Here is a 13184-nt window from a genome sequence, read left to right on the forward strand (position 1 = left end):
AATCCATCACTGATAAAAGCTCACTGATCTCTTAAAGACTACAGTTCCTTGTAGCTAAAAACTACAAGTTCAGGTAATGCCAGAAAACAATGAAAGAAAAGCCCAGAAGAGCTTGGGTAAAATTCAGTGTCATTTATAGGATTGGCTCTGTAATGTACAAATATTCTTGCAGGGCTTGGAGACTTGATCTGGTGGGGTTAATAATATGGAATGATGAACAAATTCAGAATTAAAAGTAAGCCTTTAAGAGTTTTTTTTTTAAGTAAGCAAAAGTATGTGCAAATGCTTCTGCTTTACCAAAAGTATCAAGCCAAAAAACTTCTCAAAATATCTGCTGATCTCCTTTTCCATTTCTTTATGTCATAGGTGCACAGGATGCTGGAGCAATGAGGGTTCTTCAAGTGACTTGGTCAAACTCCCCTGATTTTGCAAGTGATAAAATTGAGGCCCAGAATAAATAAATGAGTTGACTGATTAATATTAAATCTAGAACTTGTTTCAGCCCTTCGAGTTAATGGGGTCACTCCTAGGCTGTTCAAGAGAGACCCCCTGCTGTTCTTCTTTAAGATAGCCAGAGACACAAGTTCCCTACATGAGCAGGCATGCAGCTCAAACTGTTCAAGTAGTGCTGATATGCTTAGGGATCTGAAAGAGGAAGGAGTCCAGCCTTTTTCTTTCCAGGTGAGATTGGTAACTGAACTGACCAAATTTTTCTGAAATTTCCTTGGGAGTATGGTTTGAAACCTGGCTCCTCACCTGTAGTTGGGCTGTTGCTGCGAGCATCTTCTGCCGAGTTTGCAGTACTGTGGATGAGGACATGGAGATAGGTACACTTTGCCTCAGCCACCTTATATCTTCCCACATACAAGACAGCTGCAAAATAAGTCACGAGGTCATGTCATCATCCAAGCCAGTACATGATTTAGGTTGTGGAATCAAAGCAAAAAGCAGGGAAGAGGAAACCTGACCCCTAATGTTTGTTCTCCAGTCCATTTTCAGATACATGTGAAATAACTTTTTGATCTCCGTCCAATTGGAAAAAGATCTGAATGTTAATGAAATAGTCAGATCCACATTTTTAGTCTTTGCCAAATGATCCCATAACTCAGAATAGTGGAGACATAATCTGACATGATGCAAGCTTCTCTGCTTTGAAAATATAGGATAGACACTACTTTGGCATTCTGTATGTCATAGGGCAAGTCAGGGCTGAAAGAGACCTTTGAGATAATTTACTTCCACCCCAATACTTTGATCACTGGAGACCCCTCAACTGAAAGTTTCAGAGATTTATGTGTGGTAACATTGGTGCAAAGTGGGAGGAAATGAAATCAGAATTCAGTATACCTTTGTGAACCACAGAAAATCTTGTGTAACGGAACTGGTGTGAGAGTCATCTATTTCAACAATTGGTATTTGATCTTCATTGGTGACTAACATATTGTCTTTGTAATAAAATATAACGGCTATGTAGAGTCCCCTAAAAAGAAAAAGCAAAATAAAAAAAATTGTCCACAACCATCTTCTCTACAAAGCCTGAAACATGGAAAAAAATACTTTTGGGCGTGATACAAGATAATTTAAAATACACCTATGAGCGTAGTTCCCTGACTAGAACTCAGAGAAACTGCTGTCTTGCCCAAATTTTCAGGAGAGAAGTGAACTTTGTATTCTTTTAGTAACAAAAAAGAAATTCTGTCAAATTTCTGTTCAGAACCAAAATCAATTGATTTCTGAGAAGTTAAGAGTTCCTGGAAAAACTACATAGGACCCACCGTTTTAAGGTCTTCACGAACTTGTTTGAGGAATGGAATAGGTGTTTCAGGCTCCTTGAGACTGACTGCTTGCGGCCTGTGGTTTGTAATTTTGAACTTTCTGGGACACAGAAAAAAATACAGTGTTAAGTTCCAGTGGCCGAACAATACTCCTAGTACCTTATTCCCACCTTTCTGCTTTCCTCTCTCCCTGTCTGCTTATGTGTCTTATCCCCAGTTTCATTTAGGGTTTCTTCCTATTCATTCCTACAAGAAGCTCTTAGATCTTTACATCTTGAGTTGCCAGTGGCTAACTCAGTTAATGATAAGCTCCACCAAAATGCTGATGAGTAATATTTATAACTCCAGGGGAAACCCTGTAGAGGTTTGTTTATATTCTTAAGATGAGTGATTTATTGTAAAGTGAGATAAAAAGAAATGGAACCAAGTCCTTTGCCCTCCTCCCATTACCTTTTACCTCTCCTATTTAAGCCTGGAGCTCTCACTGATGAAGTAGTAGACTTCCTAAAGCATTCTTTGTAAGCAGTACTCCATAGAGCTGAACTAGGTAGTCACTGATTTAAATTCTCATCTTCTGTGTGATGAAGGAGAGTTGCTGGGGTCATCACCAGACTCCTGACAGACACATCACTGCAGATGAGAACACGGTCTGCGTCACTGCTGTTACACATGGAAACCTGGGCAGATGGCCCATGGCTGAGGACCAGTGTGTCTCTGCCTATGATCCTGTAGGAACAGTTGGGAATGATCTGACTGACACATGCATTAATGCCAGCTTCAGACTTGTGCTGATAATGGTTATTCCTGGCAGAAAAAACTAAACTTCTTTTCTAACTTGCACATGAATTTGGCTGGTCATAACCGCTTGAAAATAATGCTGCTGGGACTTCTGGTTAAAGGCAGCATATTGAATATGTATATTCATTGTATACCACTCTCCAAAACCTCTCTAACACCAGACTAAAGAGATTTTAAAATATAAGAAACCACATAAATCTATATAAGGCAAAGAGATGGGAAAGAGAGAAAAATCAAGTGAATTTTGGTAGCTGGAAAGCAGATGGACAGATGGATTTAGCTGACTTGAGAAAGATGAATCCTAAGCCAGCAGTAGAGAAAGCTGATAAGTAACCTGATTCACCCCATGGACACCATATATTGCTGGAAGTGGAGGGTGAATATAGAGCTAAAATCTGGGGAATTTGTTGAAGTCTGTATAAAAAGCAGTTAAACTTCTAGATCTCTTCCTCTAACTTACATAGTTAGACATGTACCCCTTCCCACCCTAGAGAAAGATAGGAACTTATTATCTGGAAAGAGTGAAAAACAGGTCTTAAGTGGAAGCCATGGGGTACAGGTAAAAATGGGGTGGGGTGGGGAGGGTAGGACTGTACTCAAAACAGGTGGATTAAATGAAAGCTTCCTTACAGGTATTTCCCTATTGGGCTCACCAAACACCGGTGCTCAAACTTACACCCTCCAGGCCAGATACTGGACAAAACTTCTCTGGAGAGTCTTGACAAGCCTAAGAGATACATCCAGAGATTCTGACTTTGGTTTCATTGGTTTCCTGAAGAAAAGGTCATGCTGGTTCACCCTATAGCAAAACCTATAAATAAAGTGTCCTATCCACGTGCTCAGAACTTCCCAACTGCTATTGAATTCCTTCTCTTAAATCTGAACAAACATCCAGGAACACTAGACAGTTGTGAGAAACATTTAATGGGAAAGACAGAGGCCAAAAGTAACAAAAGAGCAACTTAGAGGAGAGTCTATGCTAAGAAAAGAAAATATAAGATGAAACAATGCTTATCATTAATAGCCTGAGAGATAAGCAAAGACATTTCATCCTCGTGAAAAGGATAGGAGTCTGTAAGAAAACCATTCAGAGAATAATGGAGCACATTGGAAGTTAGAAATATACTATTAAAAACTGAAAAACCCGATAGAAGGCCAAGAAAATATTTTGGAGAAAGCTCCAAGAGAGCGCAAAAGGACTTGGAGATGGAAAGTAGGAGAGGAAAAATAAGAAAAAATATTAAAGGTCTACTCTAGGAGGTTCAACACCTGAATACAAATTCTAGTGGACAGAGAAGAGAAAAAGAATGAATAATTAAAGAAATAATTAAGAAAATACCCTACAATTGAAGGTTGTAGGTTTCCATATTGAAAGGGCTTGCCAAGCGCCCAACACGACAAAAATAGATCCACACTGAAGCATATATCAGTGAAATTTTAGAGAGTACCAAAATTAAAAAGAAACCTTAAAAATCTTCCAGAGAAGGAAAAAAACAAGTTTTCATATAAAACCTCTGGAATCAGAATGGCATCAGTTTTCTCCACTGAAAGCTAGAAGACAATGAAGCAATGCCTTCAAAATCTGAAGGAAGATTATTTTAACCAAGAATTCTATACTTATCCAAAACCTTGAATAAATGTTAAGCAGAATAAAAGTATCTTTAGACATTCATTCAATGTATCAAAAAATTAGCTCCCAAATACTTACTCAGGAAGCTGCTAAAGGAAAGGCTCCACCAAAATGAAAGACTAACTGAGAAAAATGAAGACATGGTATACAAAAAGAGGAAATCCAATATTGGAAAGTGGTAAGAAGAGTCCTCAGTGTGGTGGTGACAGTTGTGCATCAGACAGAGAGGCAGCCAGTAGCCAGATAGATTGGAGCAAGTCAGATGGCTCCAGAGAGGTTTCTTTAAGAAGATGCAGTTGAAACATACTAGTCTATTTGATTGTATTAAAAGAAAATTGCTATAATTGGAGAATAGCTTGGGGATTAATTCATTATAACCACATAGAAAAACAAGAAAACACACACAAAAAGATGTTAAACTACAGGGACAACAAAAAGTTATCCAGGAATGGAAAATAATCATAGAATTTATATGATCATTATAATGTAAGCAATAAGCATTGATCTTACTAAAAGTACAATATAAATATATTAGGAGAATGAGGGGTAGGAATTGTATGTGCATGTAAGAGGGCAGAGGGGTAAAAAAGAAATTACCATTTTTCTTAGCAAGATGGTGCCTCAAATATTAAAAAATGAAGTTTTAGCAATATAAACATGTTATTTAGAGGCATGAAGAAATAAAACTGAGTAAACACTTGAGCCTTCAGGGAAAAGGAAATGGGTAATTGGGGGAGTTGCTTTTTTTAAAATAATAAAGCTTTTAAAAATGCTTAAGTCATTCAGTCTTCAAACAATGTCTGACAGGTATCTATAATTCTTATCTGCATTTTACATGTGAGCTAAGTGTGGTATAGAGAGGGTGGGCAACTTGCTCAAGGTCACATAGCTAGTAAATGTCCAGTCTGAATTTGAACCCAGCTAAGCTGCCTTCAGAGGCCATGCTCTTAGCTGCTACAACAGGTAATTCTCACATTATACTTATATATAACACAAATAAAAATGAAGATTAAACTAAAAAAAATTAGACTAAAAAATAAAAAGAACAGCAAGAAATGGTATTAGTAGGGAAAGAGGCCTGTGCAAATGTTAAATATTGGGTCTCCTCCATTCTGGGTGCATGATAGAATTTCACTTCTTGGAACTCTTTTGGTGGGGCCATGCAGCCAGTTCTGGCCAATGAGTTCTGAGCTTAAGTGACACTCATAAATTCTTGCCCATATGAGAACTTCAAGAGTTTCTTTTCCTCTCCCATGGGTGCTGGCAAATATTTCCAGAGAAAGGATGATCACAACATAGGACAGCCTTGAGCTGACCAGTGGTAGACATAAAGCATGTGAGAGAAATACATGTTTTGGGGATCGTTTGGCTACCGCTTATCTTGACTGACACCAGGCCTACACCGATACACTGAGTCACAGGTAGAGACTTCTGCTTCTCCGTGTTTCAGGGCGGCTCTGGAGCAATGGTTAGTTTTCTGGGCTTTGACTGCTGTACTTATTTAGCTTTTAAATGCTTGGGGCATAGGGAGTTTGTTTATTCATGTTGGTATGCCTAGCACTGGACACATAATAGGAAGTGTTTCAATTAATGTTTGCCAGTTGAAAAATTGGATAATAATTGAAATTCACTCTGGCAGGGTACTTATGTGTTGAACAACTAGTTTTTTTATAATTCATTATGTATGTCAGAGCATCAGCTATGTGAATGATAAAGGCTGATCAACATCCATTGAATTTCCATCCTAGTACTGTACATGCAGATTAACTGTGGCCACTTTAGCCAAAATACAGAAATTAATGTGATTTTTGTGTCTCCTATGTGGCTTTGGTAGAAAAATGGATGTTTTGTTATTACTTCTGCATTTGGAATATTCTGTATGTTTACTGAGTACTCCAAGCTCATTACAATGGAGTCAGTGATTACACTTTATTTCTAAGTCATATCAGTAAAGTGCTGAATGGGTAAAGAGAGGCTCTATTCTTTATTTGGAAGAACAATGGAAGGAAAAATAAGCTAGAGTTTGTGAAGTGCCTACACTGTGCCAGGTGAATTTGATCCATTATCTAATTTAATTCTCATAACAATCCTGAAAGGTGGATACTGTTATCCTGCTTTTATGATTGGGAAGCATGGCTCAGGGAGGGTAAATGCTTCTCTTAAGGATTCATAGCTAATAAGTGGTAGAACTGGGATTTGAAATAATTATTTTTTCTAATTACAAAATTTGTGAAGGTTTATGTCCCTAATAAGCCACACAGTATCTCAGTGTAATTGAGTACTTTAAACAATTTTGTAGTTTTCTGTATGAAATATTAATTATCCTTCATTTATCCTTTTAGATTTAGTGTAATATTAGATTATCTTAAAATCATTCCTTTTTTGTGTGATCTTGTTTCTTTTACCTTGGCATGTTATAGGTCAGCATTTCCCAAAGTTTGTGTCTTGAAACACTAATTCTGTGAAAAAAGTTTTATAGTAGCCAGATAAGTTTGGAAAATGCTTGGTTAATCAAATTCAAAATGTCTTTATTAGAATCTTTACTTTTGTAATGTCTATTTTATATTTTCAAGAAAGAGATGTAAAATGCAACATTTTTCAAACTTACTGACTAGAGACACTTTTTCAGCTGAGCATCTTATATGACCACTATTCTTTGGGATACTTTGGGTGCTGTTTAAGTGTTCAGAGTACATTTCAATATAAAAAATATTTCTCCACTTTGGAAAGTTCTGCGTTATGCCTTACTTAAATCTTTTCTGATACTGTGTGCATTTATGCATCCCAGTCAGGGGAATGTACGTGGTAAAACTTTAATGGAAACTATAGAAATAATTAGGCTGTCTAGACAGTTGTTTCTTGATTACTGGATAGTAATCCAATAGTAATGGGGAGAGCATCTAAATCTTCAAATAATATAAAAAAGAATCCCTCATTCTCACATGTGTTTTAGTTTTCTCCCTCTGATAAAGACCAAATATGAGGTGGCTTGTGAATAGCAAAAAATCTTCTATCTAATTGTTTTATTATCTTTGCCTGCCATACAAGAACCAGTTGGGCAGGGGAATGATGGCGAGGCAGAGGAGGAGAAAGGACCCTAGAAATGCCTGGCCTGGTTAAATGAGCCCTGGATAACTGAGAACTGACTGTACTTTGCTCAATGTGGAGTGCTCAGTGTCTTGATCTGGATAAAGTTTTCCTACAAATCTGGGAATGAAATCCCACTTGGATCTCCTCACGCTTCTTCCACGCATATTTATAGCTCCCCATGAACCGCTCATTAGGAGAACAGTATTTTCTTGCAAGCCCTTGTCCTCATTTCTAGCTAGAGCCAGCATTTCTGCTGTCATAGCTACACAGTAATTGGACCAACATTATGCTAATGCTAAGTATGAGCACTTTATACCTCATCCAAACTCTGTGAGCATCTCTAAGTTTGAAACATGGATTTTTCTCCCTAGCTAGCCCAGCAGTGCCCTGAATCTAGAAGAGGGTTATGCAATTGAAGACCTGATGGGTGAAGGAGCATGGAAAATGAAAACTTTATGGAGGCCCTAATTCTCCAAATAAAACTAAGTGCCTGTTCCATGAATCATTACACAGATCAGAAACCTGACCCTGTCTCATTTGAACAGCCCAAGTAGCAGAGAAGCTTTTAAAAACCTCTCAGATATTTTCTGGGTGTAGTTGGCTAGATCTAGAGAAGGTGTGCTCTATTCTTCTCCAGAGCAGTAGTACAGGAGAAGGTTAAAATTCAGGGTGAGATGAATGCCCAGTTCCTGGTCCTGATATAAGGATGAGAGACAAAAATGAGGTGTGGCAGGAAGACTGGACTTGGACATAGAAAACCTAGGTTGGAATATTGATTCTGTTTTTTCCTGGCATTGTGACCTTGGTCAGGTCACTAGGCCCCCTGGTAATTGCCAAAATGAGGATGAAAAAGATGCTGGATGTGAAACTGGATTGTGAACTTTATTGTAAATATACACAAAGGGTTATTATGCAGTTTAATTGGTTGCGCATCCTCAGGGATGCTCACGGAATTTTCCTTGCGGGTGAAAGTGTGGGGGTGAATATCCCAAAGACCCAGCACGCAGAGCTGCTTTATGAAGGAACAATGCAGAGGGAAGGGAAGTAATGGCAGATGCTGCTTTCCCTGTGCTTGTTTTCAAACTGTTCACAGGGAGAGAGGGTGAGAGAGAAAGGGAGGGAGGGAGGGAAGAAAGGAGAGGGAAGTCTCTTCTGAAGGGGTAAAGCAAGATAGTGCACTAAAGTGATTCCAGATGTACAAATATTAATATCTCTCTCTCCCTGATGAATGAGAAGGTATGACCCAGTTAGGAAACTGCTAAAATTACCGGCGCCACTGAGACCTCAGCTGATGGCCCAGCGCAGATTTTTATCCTTACCCCGGCAGCTATACTGCTGATGAAGGGCTCGGACCTGCTGCAGCAGACCTTCCAAAACTTCACTCTGTCCCTTGTGTCTGGGCTCTCTGTCGTCATAGTCTTTCCAGTCTATTGAACAAAAGAAACAAACAGTGAAATTTTAAAGCAAGGGGGGGCCTCTTCCCTGAGGCCCTGCCTCAGGAGCCGAGTTTTGCTTATGCTACCCACAGAGCGTGTGGGTAAGTACCCAGAACTTGCATAGCTAGCCGGCAATGGCAAGGATTTGGAAGCTGCTGTTGTTTGGGGCCTTGTGCAAAACAGTAATTGTGGTTGGTTTTTTGTGTTGGACAGTTTTAGGGTAAGAGAAAATAGTAATTGAAAGCTAAAAAGAAAACAGGGAATTTGGGAGTCCAGTTTCCCCTCCCCCAGCTCTTTACCCTCCTTTTTAACATCCTGTGTCCTAATCAGTTCTGCTGCCACCTCTCCACTCAGCACCCCAAGTCTCAACTGGATTTCCACAGTAGGAAAGAAAGGAGTGGGAACGTGCCGACTAGATGAAGTCCACAGTCCCAATGCTTTTATTGTAGGTTTCACACTTTTGGCCAAATTGACATTTCTTTCCAAGGAAAGAGCCCATGTCAGATGCCAAGAAATGGAAATCTACGTTTTGCTCTAATGAATGTCTGCTTTGGTTAGCTGGCACAGCAACCCATGCACATACTCTGAGCCACCAACCACCCTGTCTGCTCAGTCTCTAAATATACAGTATTAGCTTACATGGCAAATTTAAATTGCAATACCCACTGAGATTTTTCTCCCCCTTCTATTTTCATTCCATTTGGCTATAATGATATCAAGAGTAATAACCCATATGGGACTAATGTCAAGATTGTAATTCTGCTGTCTCCAACTCTGGATTTTTATTTTTTTCAGCAGGTCAGTCATTTCATAGTTCATCCCTTCTTCCCTCTATTTTCTTTCCCCCAGTTTTACTTTCTGAACCTTTTGAAAGCAACAACTTCAAGCACTTCTTGGTTGCAATGCTTTCTCTAAAAATCCTAGTCATTCTTTTCCAGAAAAGCCAGTTGGTTCACGAGTGTATCTGAGGCTTACATCCTTGTTGAATGAGTTGAAATTGCCTCCCCTCCAATTTATTTTAAAATATGGAGTCTCCCACGTTCACAAATTTAAGTACACGTCATGATGGTTAAAGTCAGGTAAAAGCATTCTATGTTAGCCCATCCAAGGCCGAATAGTACAGCACAGAAGGGACACAGGGTCTGGAGTCAGGTAAGCCTGTGTGGATCCTGGCTTTCTGATTCCTAGTTCAGTGTCTGTTAGGCAAGTTACTTACAAGGACAGGGCTTCTACTTTGTAATATGAAAAACAAACATTGTATCTACTTTACAGGATTTTTGTGAGGATTAAATGAGAATATCAGGGATCCAGTGCAATGCCTGTTACATGACATTATGTAAATGATAACTTGAAAAGAAGGGATTTCACTGATGGAGAAGTAACTCCCTGAGAAGTGATTATGGAAACGTCATTTCTTACCCTATCAGATGGATCCCAATGAAGAAGGCAGCTCAGAGGTGAGCTAATCCTTTCTCCTTCCTACTCTCCCACATGTGCCCTTCTCGATTTTACCTCTCAGAAGATGAAGACTGAGGTCCAGAGATAACCATTCCACTTCTATATTACTCAGCTTGTCTGTGGCATAGCCAGGACTATAATGTAGTCTCATGGCTCTCCATATAGTGCTCATTTCCTTACACCATGGACATGTTTTTTTATTTTTTCTTTTGGGAGGGAAGGTCAGGGCCTGGTTGGAGTTTGTGTGGTGTGGCTTAACTGTGGTCAACTCTGGAAACAGGGAATTGGCATAGGTGCCTTCTATAGACCCTGCTCCTTGTGGGCAGGAACCATGATTTCTCTTTGCCTCAGCTTTAGTTGTAAAGTGAGCTTTTGAATCACTTTTTAGGTTATTGGAGGTTTAAAAGAAATAATGTAAGTAAAGCACCATTCTGGGCACATAGGAGACACTCATTACATGTTGGTGAGGCATTGAGAATAGGAGCATGGTGGTATTCAAGTAGAATGGGGCAGGAAAGTCTTTTACTGGGACATTTGGGAAGTTTTGAGGAAATAAACTCCAAGTGGCTATTAGACTATCTGTAGTGTCCCTGATATATGGGCACATTGATAATAAATGTTGCTGTCATGGATTCCTAAGGGCCATTATGAGTTTGTTCCCTTAGTTGGATGAGTGCATCTGAAGTTGTCATGGTAAGATGAGTAATGTTATTTGCTTGAGTAAGACTCCTGGGTGGCTGAGTTATTATGTGGCCCTGAACATGCTAATCTTCATGCTAATAACATCTAATGAGTGTTAATACTGCCATCAACGCAAGAGGAGATGAAATGGGCCTGGCTCTTTCAGCTGAGCCCTATTACATCAGAGGTGAGCTTGAGCTGATGACTTTATGATACATTAGGAAATTGCTAATGCTAAATTGCAGCCCAAGAGAGCACTGGACCTGATGCCAAGGTTTTTGTAAAGAATGAGTTTTTCTCATAGATGTTTGGAAGGTTCTGAAGACTACATAAAATAGGAGACTTTAGGGATGAGGGAGAAAATTGAAAATATATTAAGAAATCAGGAACCTGACAGGAATAAACTTAGTGTTGTAGGAAAAGAGCAGATTGTGCCATATAATACAGTTCACTGTTGTAATGAGACACTTCAGTTGCAACACAATGCGGAGCTTACATTCACTGGCACTATCAAGGCTTTCCTGATCGTAACGCAGACAAGCCTGTCTGGGTCCTTTTCTCCTATTATGTACCATACCATATAACATAAGTCTATAAAAACACATTAGGGCCTTTTGTAAAAATATAAAAAAAGTTTTATAGCGCACTGGAACATATTACCATATTTCCAATTACTCTGTCATGTTAGAATACATTGTCTTTAGTAAATATCTAACTACTGATATATGTTACATCACAATGTCATACTCTGTTTATAAATAGAACCAGAGTGTTTTATATTGTTCTTTTCAAGTGATATGGCATGTCTGCAGCAACTATAATGACATGTTTGGATTTTAGTTCTTTGCCAGATACCCCTACTCATCAAATGTGCTATTTAGAAAGTGTTACCATTTGCTATGTTAATTACCAAGTAATAAGCGACTCTTCCCAGTCCTGGACAACTGTTCTTATAATTCTGGAGAGAGTTCTTCAGATGCGCTGTAGTGTTTAAATAGAAATTGAAGCTTATAGAACCAGAATATCTGATGTTTATAAGTAAATGCATCCATATGCAGAACTTGTATGGGCTAAGCATTTGGAGTGGGTTTCCCCCAGCCCCACCTTCAGGTCACCTGAGACCAGCTTTTTTTTTTTGCTTTTCTGTCCCTTCTACCTCTCCATTTCCTAGAATGACGTTGGTTCCTTTAGTATCTTAAGCTTGCAGTATTCCCCATTTATTTCTGATGTATTCAGTAAAAAAGATGTCAAAGTATGACTGGAATCATTAAGTGATCAAATTCTAGGGCATTAATGGGCCTTAGAGATCTCTGGCATCAGTGCTCCAAAGCTCTGTATGACCTGGTGTAAATAGCTATCTAAATCTACCAGAGGCGATAGTCAGGAATGGTTTCCTGGCTCTGGGTTGGTTTGTCTGCTGTAAGGGCAATAGCTACCACAGTCTAGGAGACATGGCAGGGGCTTGACCAGTTCAGGTTTGCCATGTACCAAAGTTGTGACCTTGGGCAAGGTAACATCCTCTCTGAATCCTAATTTCCCTATTAATAGAGGAGGAGGACAGCATAGTGGTTAAGAACAAGAGCCACAGGGTTTGGACCTGACCTCAGTGCTTGCTGATTTTGTGATGTGGGGCTCTATGTATGTATGTACTTCTGTGATAATAGTTCCCTCGCCAGTAAAATGGAACTAATAAGAACCATTTCAATAGGTCTATTATGATGATTAAATGAGTTAAATCCATATAAAGGTCTTAATGGTCAGCATATAGGAAGTCTTATAAATGTTAGGTGTGATGATAGTGATTAAGATAATTATGATGCTTATCCACAAGACAGGAACAATGATGAAGGATTGATGTGAGACCCTGAATATGAAAGCCATAATATATTGCCTGATTTGTGATTGATCTTGGGTCTAGAGGTGTTATAAACATGAAAAATGTGTAAGTATATAAAAAATAAAACTGAAGAGCCCATAATCCTATAACCCCAAGATCCACTGTTAAATGTTGACAGTTACATGCAGACATGCCTACGTAATTATAATCAAACTCACAGTTTAAATGTTATCTGAAAAAAATTTTGCATTATGTTTTTACATAAAACTTTGAAGAATTTCTTCTACACAGTGAATTTTTTTTAAAACACTATTTTTAATGGCTGCATTTTGTTCTGTAGTATGGATTTGTATATATCATACTTTACTTAACCACTAAGCTAATATTGGATATTCTCTCCACCTCATGTGATTTTTCACTTTATCAATATATTGCTGCAGTGCACATCTTTGTTCATAATAGCTTGTCTGCATCTCTTC

The 13184-nt window shown here is 38.8% G+C and overlaps 1 protein-coding gene and 1 long non-coding RNA gene across 3 annotated transcripts in view; one reads left to right on the forward strand and one right to left on the reverse strand.

Annotated features, from left to right (window-relative positions):
- Positions 1–472, forward strand: part of LOC140849112 (uncharacterized) — a 50666-nt gene extending 50194 nt beyond the window's left edge. For both annotated transcript variants that reach the window (XR_012130686.1, XR_012130684.1), the window contains exon 4: positions 367–472. This is a non-coding gene — a long non-coding RNA (uncharacterized lncRNA). The remainder of the gene's footprint in view (positions 1–366) is intronic.
- The window catches only part of ANKFN1 (ankyrin repeat and fibronectin type III domain containing 1), a 376020-nt gene that overhangs the window by 72249 nt on the left and 290587 nt on the right, over positions 1–13184 (reverse strand). The window contains exons 10-13 of the mRNA XM_036999166.2: positions 8613–8720; positions 1776–1875; positions 1348–1480; positions 757–873 (exon numbers count right to left, since the gene is read on the reverse strand). Of these exons, the coding sequence (XP_036855061.1) occupies positions 757–873; positions 1348–1480; positions 1776–1875; positions 8613–8720 (458 nt within the window). The remainder of the gene's footprint in view (positions 1–756; positions 874–1347; positions 1481–1775; positions 1876–8612; positions 8721–13184) is intronic.

This window comes from Manis javanica, chromosome 4, assembly GCF_040802235.1.
Source record: "Manis javanica isolate MJ-LG chromosome 4, MJ_LKY, whole genome shotgun sequence".
Taxonomy (NCBI): Eukaryota; Metazoa; Chordata; class Mammalia; order Pholidota; family Manidae; genus Manis; species Manis javanica.